Source organism: Sus scrofa, chromosome 15 (assembly GCF_054392235.1).
Source record: "Sus scrofa isolate SSC_HxYL_T2T_F1_AM1 chromosome 15, Sscrofa_HxYL_maternal_Yorkshire_Landrace_v2.0, whole genome shotgun sequence".
NCBI lineage: Eukaryota > Metazoa > Chordata > Mammalia > Artiodactyla > Suidae > Sus > Sus scrofa.
The window spans coordinates 98,501,985-98,517,733 of record NC_139397.1 but is presented as its reverse complement, the minus strand read 5'-3'; the positions used below and the strand labels follow the sequence as shown (position 1 = coordinate 98,517,733).

General features: G+C 40.3%; 2 protein-coding genes across 3 annotated transcripts in view; one reads left to right on the top strand and one right to left on the bottom strand.

The window, feature by feature from the left end:
* Positions 1-735: 735 nt before the first annotated feature.
* PJVK (pejvakin) lies at positions 736-10,028 on the bottom strand. 2 transcript variants are annotated; one of them, XM_084999970.1, is made up of 7 exons: positions 8,819-8,955; positions 7,331-7,398; positions 6,386-6,581; positions 5,646-5,787; positions 4,108-4,225; positions 1,240-1,338; positions 736-1,046 (listed from the first exon to the last, which is right to left on the bottom strand). In XM_084999970.1, exons 4-7 carry the CDS (start codon positions 5,715-5,717, stop codon positions 754-756), a joined length of 582 nt encoding a protein of 193 aa, XP_084856096.1. In that variant the 5' UTR covers positions 5,718-5,787; positions 6,386-6,581; positions 7,331-7,398; positions 8,819-8,955; the 3' UTR covers positions 736-753. The 2 variants fall into 2 exon arrangements, with proteins under 2 accessions (XP_084856096.1, XP_003133557.5); XM_003133509.7 differs by having other exon boundaries at positions 7,331-10,028.
* PRKRA (protein activator of interferon induced protein kinase EIF2AK2) overlaps positions 9,785-15,749 on the top strand; it is a 22,211-nt gene continuing 16,246 nt past the window's right edge. The window contains exons 1-3 of the mRNA XM_001927705.6: positions 9,785-9,976; positions 10,539-10,708; positions 14,554-14,635. Coding sequence (XP_001927740.1) covers positions 9,912-9,976; positions 10,539-10,708; positions 14,554-14,635 — 317 coding nt within the window. The 5' untranslated portion in view covers positions 9,785-9,911. The remainder of the gene's footprint in view (positions 9,977-10,538; positions 10,709-14,553; positions 14,636-15,749) is intronic.

Genomic DNA, 15,749 nt, shown 5'->3' with positions numbered 1-15,749 from the left:
TAACATATTTTTCTCATTTTACCAGACTTAGGGCAATAGTTAAAGCATCATAAAGTTGACATTTCTGCACTCTTATTATCGTCAAATGTTGAATTAAAAACCAATTAAAAATAAAATTGACATTTAAAGTCTCTATGTAAAAAGTTATCTAAAATGATAGTCTATATCCCAAAACATACTTCTAAAGTGCCTGGCAGATTTTATGAAAGAATGTCCATATTCTGCATTTTATATTTAAACCTTTTCCTTTTTTTTTTTTCTTTTTGCTTTTCAGGGCTGCATCTGTGGCATATAGAGGTTCTCCGGCTAGGGGCTGAATGGGAGCTGCAGCTGCTGGAGGGGCTGAATTGGAGCTGCAGCTGCTGGCCTACACCACAGCCACAGCTATGCCAGATCCTAGCCACGTCTGCACCCTACACCACAGCTTGGCAACAACTGGATCCTTAACCCACTGAGCGAGGCCAGGGACGGAACCTGCATCCTCAGGGATACTAGTTGGGTTTGTTACCACCGAGCCACAACAGGAACTCCTAAACCTTTTTCAATATAAGCAACCTTATTAACCTCAGTAAATCTATGAGATAGAAACTATTATTGCCTCCACTTTATAGATGAGAAAAATGATGCCCAAACAGGTTAATTTCTCATTCCCTTCCCTCTTTAATTTGCCACAACTTACCAAAGTGAACCCAAATAATTTTGTGTGTGTGGCACAGTTGCACCTGAAATAGCACGGTACATTCATTTTCCATTTTATTTCATTCTCTTGTGCCAAACATCAAAACAAGGAACTGCATGAAGTCTCACATACTTCTGCCCATCGACAGAGCACTGAAAGCACCCATAAACCGTCTCCCTTTTAAAGTTCCCCATGCCACAGAGTATGCAAGGTCCTTTTGGAATGTTGTGATTAAGTAAATTAACTCGGATATGAGTCCCTTCTTGGAGTGAAATATCCCTCATGCTGAGAGGTTTGTCATAGGAGTCAGAAAAAAGATCATCTAAGTAAAGCTGTGAACGAGAAATGGCGTCCATCACTCTTCTATCTAAAAGGACAAAAACAGAAATGTGTTAAAAGTCAAATAAAAAATGCACAGCCAAACTGTACTTATCAGGATGTGAATCTAAACCATCAATCATGAACTTTGGCTTTTAAATTTACATTCTCCCTTAAAGATAGAATTACTAAAGAGATAAACTCAAGTGTTAATCTGAAAAAAAAATCTTCAATGGACCTACTTCTTTCAAATAGTATATTTCGCAATCTGTAGAGGAGTGCAAATGTTGCTGTTTCTTCTCTTTCGAATCCTCCTTTTGACACTGAAGTGACACAAAGGTCTATAAAAAAAATTTTAGAAGATGTTATAATTTGAACAACTCATATTTTATTGGGACTTTTAGTTGTGGCTGCATTCTGGTACATGACATTCATTTTATTTTTTTAAGTTAAATTTTGCATACTTTTGGAAAAGGTAACATTTACATGGTACAAAATTCAAAGAGTACAGAAAGAGGATATAGTGACAAATAAGTCTCTAGTCTATGCTGACCCCAGCCTCAGTTTTATACCCCAGGGGTAACTACTGTTGTTATACTTGCAGCAATACTCCGTATTATTTTATAAGCATAAAGGAATATGTATATATTCCCCTTTTTTTAAAAAATTGGAAAATTACTTTATGAAAGTTTAAAAAGCACTGAGGGAGTTTCTGCTGTGGTGCAATGGGATTAGCAGCGTCTCTGGAGCACTAGGACACAGGTTCCATCCCCAGCCCTACATAGTCGGTTAAGGATGGTTAAGGATCCGGTGTTGCCACAGCTGTGGCAGAGGTTGCAACTGTGCCTCGGATCTGATCCCTGAGCCAGGAACCCCATATGCTGCAGGGCGGCCAAAAAGAAAAAATAAAAATTAAAAAAATTAAAAATTAAAAAAGCACTGAGTATAATTAAACTGTGGTCCAGAGTTAGATACAATTTACTAATAGTTCAATTCCAAAATAAAAGTTATCGTAGGTGAGACCATGAAATTTCCTAACACTTGATTTTTTTTTTTTTTTTTTTTTTTTTTTTTTTTTTTTTTGCCATTTCTTGGGCCGCTCCTGCGGCATATGGAGGTTCCCAGGCTAGGGGTCTAATCGGAGCTGTACCTGCCAGCCTATGCCAGAGCCACAGCAACGCGGGATCCAAGCCGTGTCTGCAACCTATACCACAGCTCACGGCAATGCTGGTTCGTTAACCCACTGAGCAAGGGCAGGGATCGAACCCGCAACCTCATGGTTCCTAGTCGGATTCGTTAACCACTGCGCCACGACGGGAACTCCCTAACACTTGATTTTAATACATTGTGCTAAATTTTTAAAAACAACTCAGAGGAACTAATATTTACAGTAGATGAGTATTTATGAAAAATCTGGCATCAGCTATATTACCTATATATGTGGGGGGGTATAAAACCAAGATTATATGAACTAGGAAATGCTGTATATCTTAACAGCAATACTAGAGTGTAAAGTTTGAGCCTGGGATTTATAAATGCTTTTCAAAGCATGAGATTTGGAAAATGAGCAGACATCTTGATTTCACAACCTGAAGTTTTTTCTTAGGACTTAAGTCAACATTGTAACTGTCACAGAACAGGAAAAAGGGAAGTTTTCTCAATTCAATTGTTCATCTGCATCCAAAAGTCCAGTATGCCTGAGATAGGAACCACTGCAATAAGAAGTGAGTTACATAATTCTTTAGGCTCAAATAGTTATATACACATTCCTCTAAAATATCACAGAGACTGTTCCATGTCAGAATATTTAGTGCTACCTAATTTTTTTTTTTTTTTGGTCTTTGCTAGGGCCCCACTCCGAGCATATGGAGATTCCCAGGCTAGGGGTCTAATCGGAGCTGTAGTTGCCAGCCTACACCACAGCCACAGCAACGATGGATTCGAGCCGCATCTGCAACCTACACCACAGCTCACAACAACACCGGATCCTTAACGCACTGAGCGAGGCCAGGGATCGAACCCACAACCTCAAGGTTCTAGTCGGATTCGTTAAACACTGTGCCATGATGGGAACTCCATGCTACCTAATTTTTAATGGCTTCATGGTATTCTATTGCGTGGATGCACTGTTACTTAACTAATTGCTGATAATACATCTTATGGTTATATCCAATCTTTTGCTATTACAAACTGAATATCGTTATACCCATATCATTTCATATATATGTAAGCATATCTTTCAGATAAATTCCTTAAAGTATAAATAAAGCTACAATATGTGTAATTTTAAATTTTGATGGTCATATCAGACACATCAGTTTATACTCCTAATAATTAACAGGACTGCAAAAAGCTATACCCTTTAGTGTCCTAGGTTGAATTTAATTAGCATGTTTTGCTTCGTTTCTGGAGTCCCTATTCCCTCCTCTGACAGAACTGCAGAAACCAAAACAGGTCTAAAAATGTTTATAAGTGATTGTGGCTCAGGGGCTCCTTTGGCGTATAGTCCTTTGGGCTATACCTAAACTTGAGTTGGTTGGTCGCCTAATCTTAAAATCTGTGAAATGTAGAAATTTAAAGTGAGATGCACTGCAGTATTATGTAAGGTGACAATTCTAGGAAAGTATTTGTACCTTGAAGCTTTTAGGGAGAGTCTGGGGTTGGGAGAGCTAGGTCTATGAAAGGAAAAACTGAAGAAAAGTTGTCTTGGGGTACCCCAGTTTGGGTGCCCTGACACCTTCAGGCATGTTACTGTCTAGCTACTCAATTTGCCATCATCAACAATGACCTATTAGAAGGTCATTTTTATTTTCCCATGTAAGTCAAAGAAATACTTGTCAGTGGACTGCATTCTAGCTCTTATCTATAATTATAAGTGGGGTAATGGGAGGTCTACAACCTTCACCAAGAAGCAGGGGAGGGACAATGCTAAGTAGGGATTGGAGGGTCCTTCCCAGTTACTTCACCAAAGCATAATATTGACAGTGCTGAGAGCATCACTCTTTCATTATTAGACACACAGAAATGGAGGGACAGAGAGACAGAGTTTCTCACCAAATCCTTCTTAAAAAATGTAATCTTTCAGTGTTTCATGCAAATCATTCACTCACCAAAGGCACCATCCAGGTAAATGAAGAGTTCAAAAACACTGAAAGCTATGGTTGTGTGTGCTGGAAAAACAATAGCTTTGTCCCTTCCCTTGGGATTCTGTTCGTCCATAAAATGAAACTATATTAAATAAATGAAATAACATTATTAAGGAGCATAACATGTAAGGATAGATTTTTGGAGAAACAAAACATTTCCTACAATCCTACCAAAACAACAACCACAAACCCACCCATCTGAATAAAGAATTCTCCTATCTAAATTAAACTATTTATAGCAGCATCCAAATAAATGGTCCAATGGGGACTCATGATCTATATTAGGAAATACTTCTCCCCACTTTCTCATTTATTTTATATCAGAGCCAAAGATTGATGCTACCACAACAGTAGTACTCTCTGGCATAGAAACCTTTTTCTTTCAACTGCAAACCAACTGCTTTTAAGTGCTACAATTGTTTTTAGCCTACCCAGTCCACTGTTCCAAAATCCCTAGAGCTTTCCACAGCTTTCCAGAGCAATCAACGATTAAATGAATGTTTCATTCAGTTCATGCCCCCAAAATGATCCAGTGTTAACAATTTGGTGGCTACCTAAATGTCACCACTAAACAGAACCTTCATTTGCAAAGACTTGAAAAGATTATTGGACCCTATCTTTCTAACAATTGATTTTAATAAAACAAATCAAGTCATTATTAGGTGGATGACAAGGACAAATAATATCACAATTGAGCTAAAAAACACAAATAACTTTCAAGACTTTTTAAAAGGATTTAACACTTAATGAAGCATGTTTGGCTGTTGATAATATTACTTTAGAAAATTTTATGTATATATGTATGTATATATTTATTTATTTAGCCAGGCCTGAGGCATGTGGAAGTTCCCAGGCCAGGGATCAAAGCCAAGCCACAGTAATGACAATGCTGAGTTCTTAACCGCTAGACCACCAAGGAACTCCTAGAAAAATCAATTTAATATAAAAATATAAACTCAACTTTTAAAAATTCAAGTATAAACTACATTACTTAAAAATAAAATCAAACAATTCAAAATAACCAATTTTTATTCTTCTGCTGGCTTACACCATAGCCACAGCAACGGAGGATCCGAGCCACGTTTGTGACCTACACTACAGCTCGTGACAATGCCAGATCATTAACCCACTGAACAAGGCCAGGGATCAAACCCGCATCTTCATGGAAACTAGATGGGTTCATTTCCACTGAGCCACAATGGGAACGCCTCAATTTTCATTCTTAAAACAGCATTTAAGTAGTAATATGAGGGACTCCATTGTGCACATTATTTCACAAGCATTAGTGTTTTGCTTGCATTATTTTACACATTTATAATCCATATTTTCTTGGATCTTTTTTCGACAATCTAAAAAAAAAATTACTGGGCAAAATCCTATGTACAACTACAGCTCTTTAATCTGAATATTTGACAGAATACACAGGTTTATTAAAAATTAAGAACTGTAAAAAATTCCCATTGCAGCTTTCTAGCATGAGAAGTCTAATGAGTGTGGTTTACCCGCATGGCTTCCCCACGAATTCCAGCATGTACAGAGAGAGAGCACTGTCGTGTGGTTCGAATGCTTTCCATGACCACACATAATACTGCCTTTCTGCTGCTCCTTGACTGACGTATCAAACTGTGGTCAAAATTAATTTTTCTAAAATAAAGAAGACACATTCACAACAATCTGTAACTTCTACTTACATACAATCAAGTACAGTTTTTGCTTATCATATATTATTCATGATCCACCTTAATTAAAAATAGTAAATCCAGACAGACAATATACATCATAAAGTACATTCGAAAGAAATTTAATAATCTGCTTCTTCTTTCTATGTTCTTAAAACATGCTTATTATACAAGTCTGTTAGAGGAGACTCTCTCAGTATATTTGTTGCAAGCAGATTTTTGAATTATTTTAATCTAATAGTTTAGCAAATGCATGCAGAGCTAAAGCAGTTTTGCAGAACAATTAAATATTGTTTAAACCAAATGATTCTGGATATCTAAACTTATCCAAAGTTTGGATATATTACTAATTTGTATTATTTCAAACAAATAAAACCAAATGATTCTGGATATCTAAACTTATCCAAAGTTTGGATATATTACTAATTTGTATTATTTCAAACAAATAAAACAAATTACACTAGTAAAATATAACAGTGTTTTAAGCATTCTTTGTAATGAAGTCTATATATTTAAAATATTTAGTGCAAACATTGAATTATATCAAGGATTATTATACCAACCGGGTAGTAATTTCCTTGAGTAGTGTTGATACTTCCACTTCATGTTTGGTTACAACACCAAATGAAGCTTTTACTGCAATGGAATCTGATCCAGTAACGTTAATCCCAACGTCATTCACAATGTGGTTGCCTTTCCTTCCATAGAGTGAAACATCTGATTCATCTTCATAATTCAACAACTGATAAGATGAAATACCTTTAAGAAAAATAAATTAATATTTTAACTATCTTGATTCAGCTAACGTAGATTATATAAAGTAACACATTACTTTATTATTTAAGACTTGATTACCCAAATGACAAGAAATGCAACATTCAAGCCAGGATTTAAAACAGCTATTCAATTAATTTGACAACAAGAAGAAATAAATATCCCAGAGTACTTTAAATGAACTTGAATTCTCTGTTCAGCCTATAGAATACTTAAGCATCAAGATTCACTGGCTAGTTGAAAGAAAAACAAGTGCTTATAAGAAAAAATTGTTAAAATATCAATTTCTAATCTAGCCTATAATATATTTGTTTACCAACCATAATAACTTCATCAAAAAAATAAATATAAATGACTTGCATCTCATTTAACCATGTGAGAGGTAAGACTAAATAATACCTCCATTTTATAGAAAAAGAAAAATATTATGCCATATCCTAAGCTGATTTGATTAAATCAAGTTATAAAAGAACTGAAATTAAATTATACAATAAATAATCTTAAAAATACATTTGATATTATTCAACCAATAAGAGATTTGATACTATATAAACTTTAGACATTGCTGATCTTAATATTATTATTAAAAATGAGTTACCTTTATCAATGAAAATGTAAATATTACAAACATAGGCAGCATATACAATGTATTTTAGATTACTGATAATATAGCTGAAAGAGCTATATTATGAATTATATAAAAATGCCACTCCAAAATAGACATTTAAACTTACCAGCTGAAATTTCTCTGTCTCCTAGAAGAATATCTTTCAGTGTAAAAGGTGTTGAGGTAAATTTATATCTAGGAAACAGAAAACATCGCTTCTTTTTTACCACCAGACTTAGAGGTTGGTATTTGTCAGCCTCACTGAGGCTTGGAACAGGAACTAATCTCCCTCCATCTCCAACTTGCTTGACAAAGCTCTTGGTAGCAGCAGCAAACATATTAATAAAGCATCAAAATGTCATAAACTGCAATCCTCAGATAACAAATACATATTTTCAAAGAAAATCAGGCATAAAACTAAGTTTTGCTTGATTTTAAATATAATTATTCATGTTAAAAATACAAAGCATGGTTTCACCAAGGGGCTTACCAGTCTACAATTTACAACACTGCCTCCCCTGGTGTGCTCAGGTAATGAATTATAGATTAACTGTGTAAAATGATATACTAAAAGCAAGTCTAATTTGTAATAGTAGTCTATAACACTAAAATATACACAGAAAACTTAGTAATTTTTAAATATCACCAATGTCCTTGATGAGGGTCACAGGTGATAGTGATTTGCCAGGTTTTAATGAAGCATATGGCCCTATGGGGAACAATGCAATTTAGCCACTAACATGAGCCCTGGACACCACCAACAATGGATCTAGTCCAAAGGGAATTCCTTCACAAGTCCATTACATAATTTTGGCAACAGAAAAGTACTCTTACAAATCCTTATGCTACACAGTTCATTCTTTGAACATTTCATTCATTTTTCCTTGTACGTTTATGAAACCAAGTGATTAATATAAAAATAAATTCGCAGAATATACAGAAACAAATGTATGCAGAACTTTATAAAACACTAAGTCATATTACATATAACTGAATAAACTCTGAGCTAGGGATTTCTTATGCTGGAGATGACACATAGGGTCCTGCTGCATTTATTTTTGTTTCATAATTATCTCGGTTACTCAACCTTTAGAGAAGTATATAAAGTTTAGGCTTGTTTTTTTGTTTGTTTGTTTGTTTGTTTGTTTGTTTTGTCTTTCTGCTATTTCTTTGGGCCGCTCCCGCGGCATATGGAGGTTCCCAGGCTAGGGGTTGAATCGGAGCTGTAGCCACCGGCCTACGCCAGAGCCACAGCAACGCGAGATCCAAGCCGCATCTGCAACCTACACCACAGCTCACGGCAACGCCAGATCCTTAACCCACTGAGCAAGAGCAGGGACCGAACCCGCAACCTCATGGTTCCTAGTCGGATTCGTTAACCACTGTGCCACGACGGGAACTCCTAGGCTTGTTTTTTAGGAATTTTACGGCTAAAAATAAATTTTAGAAACAAATCTGAGTCCTGGAATTATGTATTGCCATAGCTATGTGGATATTAACATATTCTGAAGTAGTGGCTATGTGGTACCTTCAATAAGACATTCATTAAAACATAACAATGGATAGTAATAGATATACATCTATAGAGGGAGGAGGGAGGGAAGAAAAAACAGACTTGTTTCAAGCCTCAAGTAATATAAATCACTTTGATTAGATCCGGATTTTTTTTCTTTGCTTTCAAGTATCCAGGGTTCGAGAGTTAACAAAAGTTTCCAAAAATGTCTCTTCGTGTGATCAGTATTGTGCCAGGCAATCCAGCAGAACGAGAAAGTACAAGGGGTTATTTCTGCAAGCAAAACCCCTAGCAGCGATAGGACATCTCATGTAGCTGAGTCCCATCAAAGGTGGTGCATCCCAGGCAAACGCCATTACAAGCAACACAGGTGTGCAGAAGCAGCAGTTAATTGGAATTGGGTTCAAAGAAAAGCCTTCGTTTACACCTAAGGTGTCTTGCTGGGACCCGCTATCCTAGCACTCAGCAGTCGACGAAGACAATGAAGCCCATCCCGGGTGAAAAAAGTGGGTCTCCCTACGTCTCCACGATCACCTAATGGCAGGCTTCAGCGACAGGACGAGCCCACCCGCAGCCTTCAGGAGCCGATATGCTGCAAGTCTCACGTTTCGGGCCCAGACCGGGGCAGGCTCTCTGGCAATTTTGCATTTGAAATTTTGAAATCATTTTCTTAAAGTGACGCAATCGTCTTCTTCCCCCCCTCCCACCCACCCCTTCAAAAAAAAGGCTGAGCTGCAGGCCTCACAGACTCTGAAGCTAGCAAGCCCGCGGACTAGCCTCTCTAGGCAGGAAACAGCCTCCTTTTAAGGACACAGAACTGCGGTCTCCTCAAGCCGCTGGGCAGAAGGCGGGGCACCGTCTGCAGCTGAGGACTGCTGGGGCTGCGGGGAGGGCGGGGAGGGCACTAGAGAGCCTGGAGAGCAGGTGGGCGGGGCTGGCGAGGAGCTCCGCCAGAGCTGGGGCAGCAGGGGGCGTGGCCGGGAACGGAGAACGGGGAACCGTGCTCTTGCACGGAGGCTCCACCCCCGCCCGTCCCCCGGAGGGACGCAAGAGGGGAGGAGAAGGGGTGTCGGAGGAGGGGAGGAGGTGGCGGCGTCGGCGCCGGATCGCTTCTCTCGGGGACCGGCCGACCCGGTGAGCGAGAACGTAGCTCCGCACTGCTCTTCCTCCCGCTGGAAAACCGTCCCTTCTCACCATGTCTCAAAGCAGGCATCGCGCTGCGGCTCCGCCGCTGGAGCGCGAGGACAGCGGGACCTTCAGGTCAGTGCCCTGGCGGTAGGGACCGAGCCGGGAAAGGCCAGGAGTGGTGGGCAGGAGAGGAGGGGGCGGGGGAGCCGGCTATCCAGCGGCATTCTGGGTAAAGCCCCTTCCTGGCGCTCGCGTCCGGGCTGCTGCTGCTGGAGCGGAGGCTAGCTCTCGGCCCCGCCCTCTTGGCGCGCTGGCCGGGGTCTCCAGCAGGGCCCAGCCCCGCCCCTCCTGTGACCTCGGGCTGCGCGGGGTGGGCGGAGGTGGCACGCGGCAACCCCGGTGGGTTTTGTCGGCTTGGTCCTAGGAGATTGCAACTCCCGTGCGTGCCTCCCGATTTCCTTGCTACTCCCTTCTACCCGCATTCAAGTTATCTCCCTAAAGACCTCCGTCCCCCTGCCCTCTGCCCGCCGCGGCGGGGTCCGGAGGCTTGGTAAGCCTCTCCAGTCTGGCCCTGACCGACGGGCAGCTTCGGTGCCTTCGGCGTCACCATTAGGGGCTGTTAAAACTAGTCTCAATGCTTCTATTTCCCTCCCCGTTTTGACGTGCAAAGCACAGCTTTTTCTGGTTTTTGCAGTTTGGGGAAGATGATTACAGCTAAGCCGGGGAAAACACCAATTCAGGTATTACATGAATACGGCATGAAGACCAAGAACATCCCGGTTTATGAATGTGAAAGATCCGATGTGCAAATACACGTGCCCACTTTCACCTTCAGAGTAACCGTTGGTGACATAACCTGCACAGGTCTGTATGCACAGTTAACCCTGATGACCCTGTAGGTTGGCTGTCAAGAGCTGGTATTGCTTCTCTGTTCCCGAAAAGTGTCCTAGAGACATCATTGAGGAGCAGGCTCTTGAAACTGGGACCTTTCCCGGATCATTGGGACGTTTCAACTCCTCTGATTCCCTAATTTTCTCTTCCCTAGATACTAAGAGAAGCTCAGAAACATACCCTGGAACCCTCCTAGGGTTCTTCCAAGAATTAGGTAGAAGCGGGAAAGATTCTTGGAGCAGGCATAGCTGAATTAGTAGATAGTGTCAAGTTTCTTAGGTTATAGCAGATGGCAGAGGGCATGACCTCAGAATTTTCTGAGCTGCTCCCCTCTGTTTGGACTCATTTGGCACTTTGGACCCATTGTACCATGCTGGACTCTATCTAAGCAAGCAACAAGCAACTACAATGTTGTGTGGCAGTTTCTAGTTCTTGACACTGTACAAGTTTTTTAAATAAGATGTTATCTCCCTTTTTTTTTTTTACAGTTGAGGAAATCTGTTCAGAGAGATTATAAGAAACATGCCCAAGGTCACATAGTAGTGAAGTTTCAAGATTCAGATTCACCTATGGTCATTGAGCTAGAGCAAATAATAACTGAAGTAGCCCATTTGCACCTGTAGACATTTTATTTCTTATGTATTTAATTGCAAACACAAAAAATATTGATTACTAAATTTAATTTGGAAGAATGCCAAGGAAAATATTCAACAGGAAGGCTGAAGTTCCACCATCTGGTAATCTGAAGGCATCATTTGTTTGTGTCCCCGTTATTTTCAATTGAAGCCACGTTAAAAAAAAAAATTTGGGATCTTTTTTGTCTGTGTGGGGCAGGTGGATTGTAGCTAGATTTTAGCTAGAAGATTCCTCACAGGAATCATAGAATAAGCATTGCATTACTGCTTTAGCTGGTCTATTTGTAAATGTTGGATGAAACTTCAAGAAAAAGTAGCTCTTCCCCCCCCCCCCCCCGTGAGTTTTAGATCAGAGGTTAACAACCTGTGGCAACTGCTCAGCCCTCCTACTCTTCTCACACTGCCCTGTCTTCCTGTGTAAGCTTATCTGTCTATGGCTTCAAATACTACCTAAAGGCTGATAATTCTGAAATCTGTCTTCAGCTCAGGCCCAGGTACAGAACAGTGTAGCAGCCTGTGCTTGCTAGACATTTTCACTTGGATGACCCAAAGACACCTCAGTCTCTCACTGACTCAAAATGAATCCATCTTCTCTTTCAAACCCATTTCCCCTGCACTCCCCAGCACAATAGAAGCACCTTTCATCACCCATTTGCTCGCAGTAGAAATTTGAGTTACATCTTCTTGATCCTTTCCCTTCCCTCCTCTTGTTTCCCAGTCTGCCACCAAACCCTACTTCCTAAATATCTCTCTTTTTTTTTTTTGGCTTTTTAGGGCCATGCCCATGGCATATGCAGGTTCCCAGGATAGGGGTTGAATCAGATCTGTAGTTGCCAGCCTACACCAGAGTCACAGCAACGCCAGATCTGTGCTGCATCTGCAGCCTACACCACAGCTCACGGCAACGCCAGATCCTTAACCCACTGAACAAGGACAGGGATCAAACCCGCAACCCCATGGATTCATTAACCACTGAGCCACAACGGGAACACCCCCTAAATATATCTTGAATCTGCCTGCTTCTCTCATCTTCACATTGCTACTGTCCAAGCCACTTGGATTATAGTTACAGTCTCAAAGCTGCTCGTTTAGCTTCTAGTCTTGTGTCCATTTTCCACATAAAAACCATAGTGTTCTTTCTGGCATTCATATCTTTTCATATACTTCCTCTTCTTAAAATCCATTCTGTTTTTCACATCACCCTCTGGATGATTACAGATTTCTTAATGTGACTGACAATCTTACTTCTCAAAGTGTGAATAACAACAGCAGCATTGATTTCATCTGAGTATTTGAAGGGAGTGCAGAATATCAGACCCCAGCCTAGACCTACTAGATCAGAACATGCCTTCTAACGAAATTCCCAGGCAGATTCTGAAGTTTGAGAGGTACAAATTTAGGAGATCACTCTTTGACCTCTCCTACCCTTCAACTCTCTAGCCTTTTATCTCAAAATTCCTTCCCTCAAGCTCTTAACTGTCCCCAGCGATGTGGGGCTTGAGAGTACCACACGCCATGCTGCCTCTTAACTTTTGCAGGTTCCTTTTTCTGCCCACCGGCCCTCCCTAATCCCCCAGCTTTCTTCACCTAACTTTTACTAATCTTTCCAGTCCTTGTTTAGTTATCTCCTCCTTCATGAAACCTTCCTGAATCCTTACCAAGAGTATGGGAGGGAGCTGTGCCTTTTGTAGCCTACCCTACAACCTGCACTTGGGGCTGCCGTAACCCTCCATATTTCAGGTCTCTTTTTATGGACAAAAATCTCAGGCACTAGGCTATATACTCTTTAGCTCAGAGACTCCATTTACTTCTCTACTACAGTTGACCCTTGAATAGCATGGTTTTGAGTGATGTGGGTCCACATATACACAGATCTTTTTTAGTAGTAAATGCAGTACCCACAGTCCATGGTTGGTTGAAGTTATGAAGGAAGCTGGAAATAGAGGAACCACAGAAAGAGAGGGCTGGCTTAAGTTATAGGTGGATTTTCAACAGTGCAGAGAGTTGATGCCCCTAAGTCCCATATTGTTTAGGGGTCAGCTGTATATCCCTAATACCTGTGTTAGTGGATAAATGTGTATGGTTTGTATGTTTTCTGACACTTGAGGGCCACGCTTGACATGTATTCCATGTCCCTTTTCTTTTCTTCACACCAGACGAATGGACATCAACATTCTGATACCACTTTAGAAGGATTCTCAACACTTAGTTTGAACTCAGAAGGAAAATGGAGTTTACAAGGGACTGTGGGCTTATTAACTGAAATTAGACATCAGTCTCAGTGAGTAGTCAGGGCTGTTGCCTTCTGTCCCCTTAGTAACCCACATAAGGGATACAGACTGTATGGAGAACCCATCACATAATCTCTCACTTTATTCCCTATTGAAACCTTCCCACACTGTATCCAACAAGTAGCCGTGATGCTTAGCCTAGCAGCGGGACCTGTATAGGAGGGGCTGTTAGAGTAAAATTGTGCACGTTTTGCTGTCAAACAGTTTTGCTGTAAGTGGCTCCTTTAAAGGAAACTTCTTACTACAGAAGAATTTCCTCTCTAGAAATAAGGGCAGAATATATTAAATTGCATTTCTTCAGAAGGTATGACATGATCTATTTTATTATCATTTTATGTAATAAGCACATATAATGCAGACATAATAAAGGTTTTTGTCAGGTATACGTAGTATTAAATATGTAGAACTTTTAAATCACAGGGATTTTTTAATGTTTTTTTTGTCTTTTTTTTTTTTTTTGTCTTTTCTCGGGCCACTCCCTCGGCATATGGAGGGTCCCAGGCTAGGGGTCAAGTTGGAGCTGTAGCCACTGGCCTATGCCACAGCCACAGCCACACAGGATCCAAGCCATGTCTGCAACCTACACCACAGCTCACAGCAATGCTGGGTCCTTAACCCACTGAGCAAGGCCAGGGACTGAACTGGCAACCTCATGGTTCCTAGTCGGATTCATTAACCACTGTGCCATGACGGGAACTCCCTAATGTATTAATTTCATATGGTAAATATATTATTTCAGTGTATAACTGAATGTAGTGTATGTTTTTATTACCTAGTATATATATAAAATGTGGTGACTTCGTTTTGTATTATGCAAAGATCTGTGCAAACCTCACATTTTCACAGCGTATAAAGAGGTTTTGTTTTTGTTTGTTTTTTAACCTTAATTCAGGTGAAGGTACAAGTAAGAAGCTGGCGAAGCATAGAGCTGCAGAGGCTGCCATAAACATTTTGAAAGCCAATGCAAGTATTTGGTGAGCTAAATTTCTTTGTATTCTGCAGCTCAAAAATATCATGACTGAGGTAAGACTAAAAGTTTGAACATGCTCACAAAAGCAACCAAGTAAACTTGTTAATATCAAGTTTAAAATTCCATTTCCTTGTGAAGACTTGTCATCCACTGAAGACAACTTTCTGCTTAAGAAATGAAACCAGCAACTAACGATTAAATGAAGGCTCTTAGGAACTAGGCTTTTTAAGTTTTTTTTTTTTTCCCAGATGAGGTGCGACAGTAGAAAACCAAGGTGTTTCTGGCAAATATCTTACTGTATTAAAGACTATTTCTGCATTGAAGGTAGAGCTAGAAAAGGTGTGAGCTGGGAAAAAAGATCAGCTAAAAGTACTCTTTAAGGAACTCTAATGTGGAAGGAGATAAAGATTTCCTTCTACTAGAGAATACACCAGATACAAGAGGGTGTTAAATGGGATGTTTATTCTTGACATATCTTTCCAGAATAAATGTGTTGTCACATTAGGTGCTTTTGGAAGGAGTATTGGTCTTGGAGTATCTCCAGTATCACAAAGTTGTATCTCTTGGTTTCAAACGGTCACATCCAGGAGCACACTTTGCCTTCAAATTCTTCTCTTTACATGCACTCAAATATACCTAGAGTACAGTCTGCTCTATCTGCTCCTAGCTGACAGCAGAGGCCCATGGGAATTTAGGATGGGTTTTTTGTTTCCCAACCATGGCAAAACTTTTGGTTTAGGGATGGATTTAAGTTCTCATGCGGTGTTCTTCCTTTTTTTCTAAGTGATTATAAACTGTAGTAGGCCGTTTTTGCAGCGGCTTGATGTGGGATCTCAATTCCCAGACCAGGGATTGAACCTGGGCCACAGCAGTGAAAAGGCTGAGTCCTAACCACTAGGACTACCCCTTCAGGTAGTTTAGAACCAAACAGAGAAAGCCCTGGATCTCACAAAATGATGCTTGATACTCCAGGGACATATATTATAAATGATTTATGCTACCTTTCTGGACATGCCAAATGACATGGCAGGTTTTGGATTTTCCCCTGACTGGCCATGCTATTTCTGTGCAATCCAGTGTGTTCCATATATTCATAGAAATGAGCACACAGGAGTTCC

Excerpts from the sequence above, each read along its gene's own strand:
- PJVK (XM_003133509.7), bottom strand. The coding sequence starts at position 7,541 with ATGTTTGCTGCTGCTACCAAGAGCTTTGTCAAGCAAGTTGGAGATGGA. Across the intron at positions 4,226-5,645 it reads TTCGTGGGGAAGCCATGCGG|TTTCATTTTATGGACGAACA; the intron begins GTAAACCACACT and ends TATTTAATATAG. Across the intron at positions 1,339-4,107 it reads TTACCTGGATGGTGCCTTTG|ACCTTTGTGTCACTTCAGTG; the intron begins GTGAGTGAATGA and ends TTTTTTTTATAG.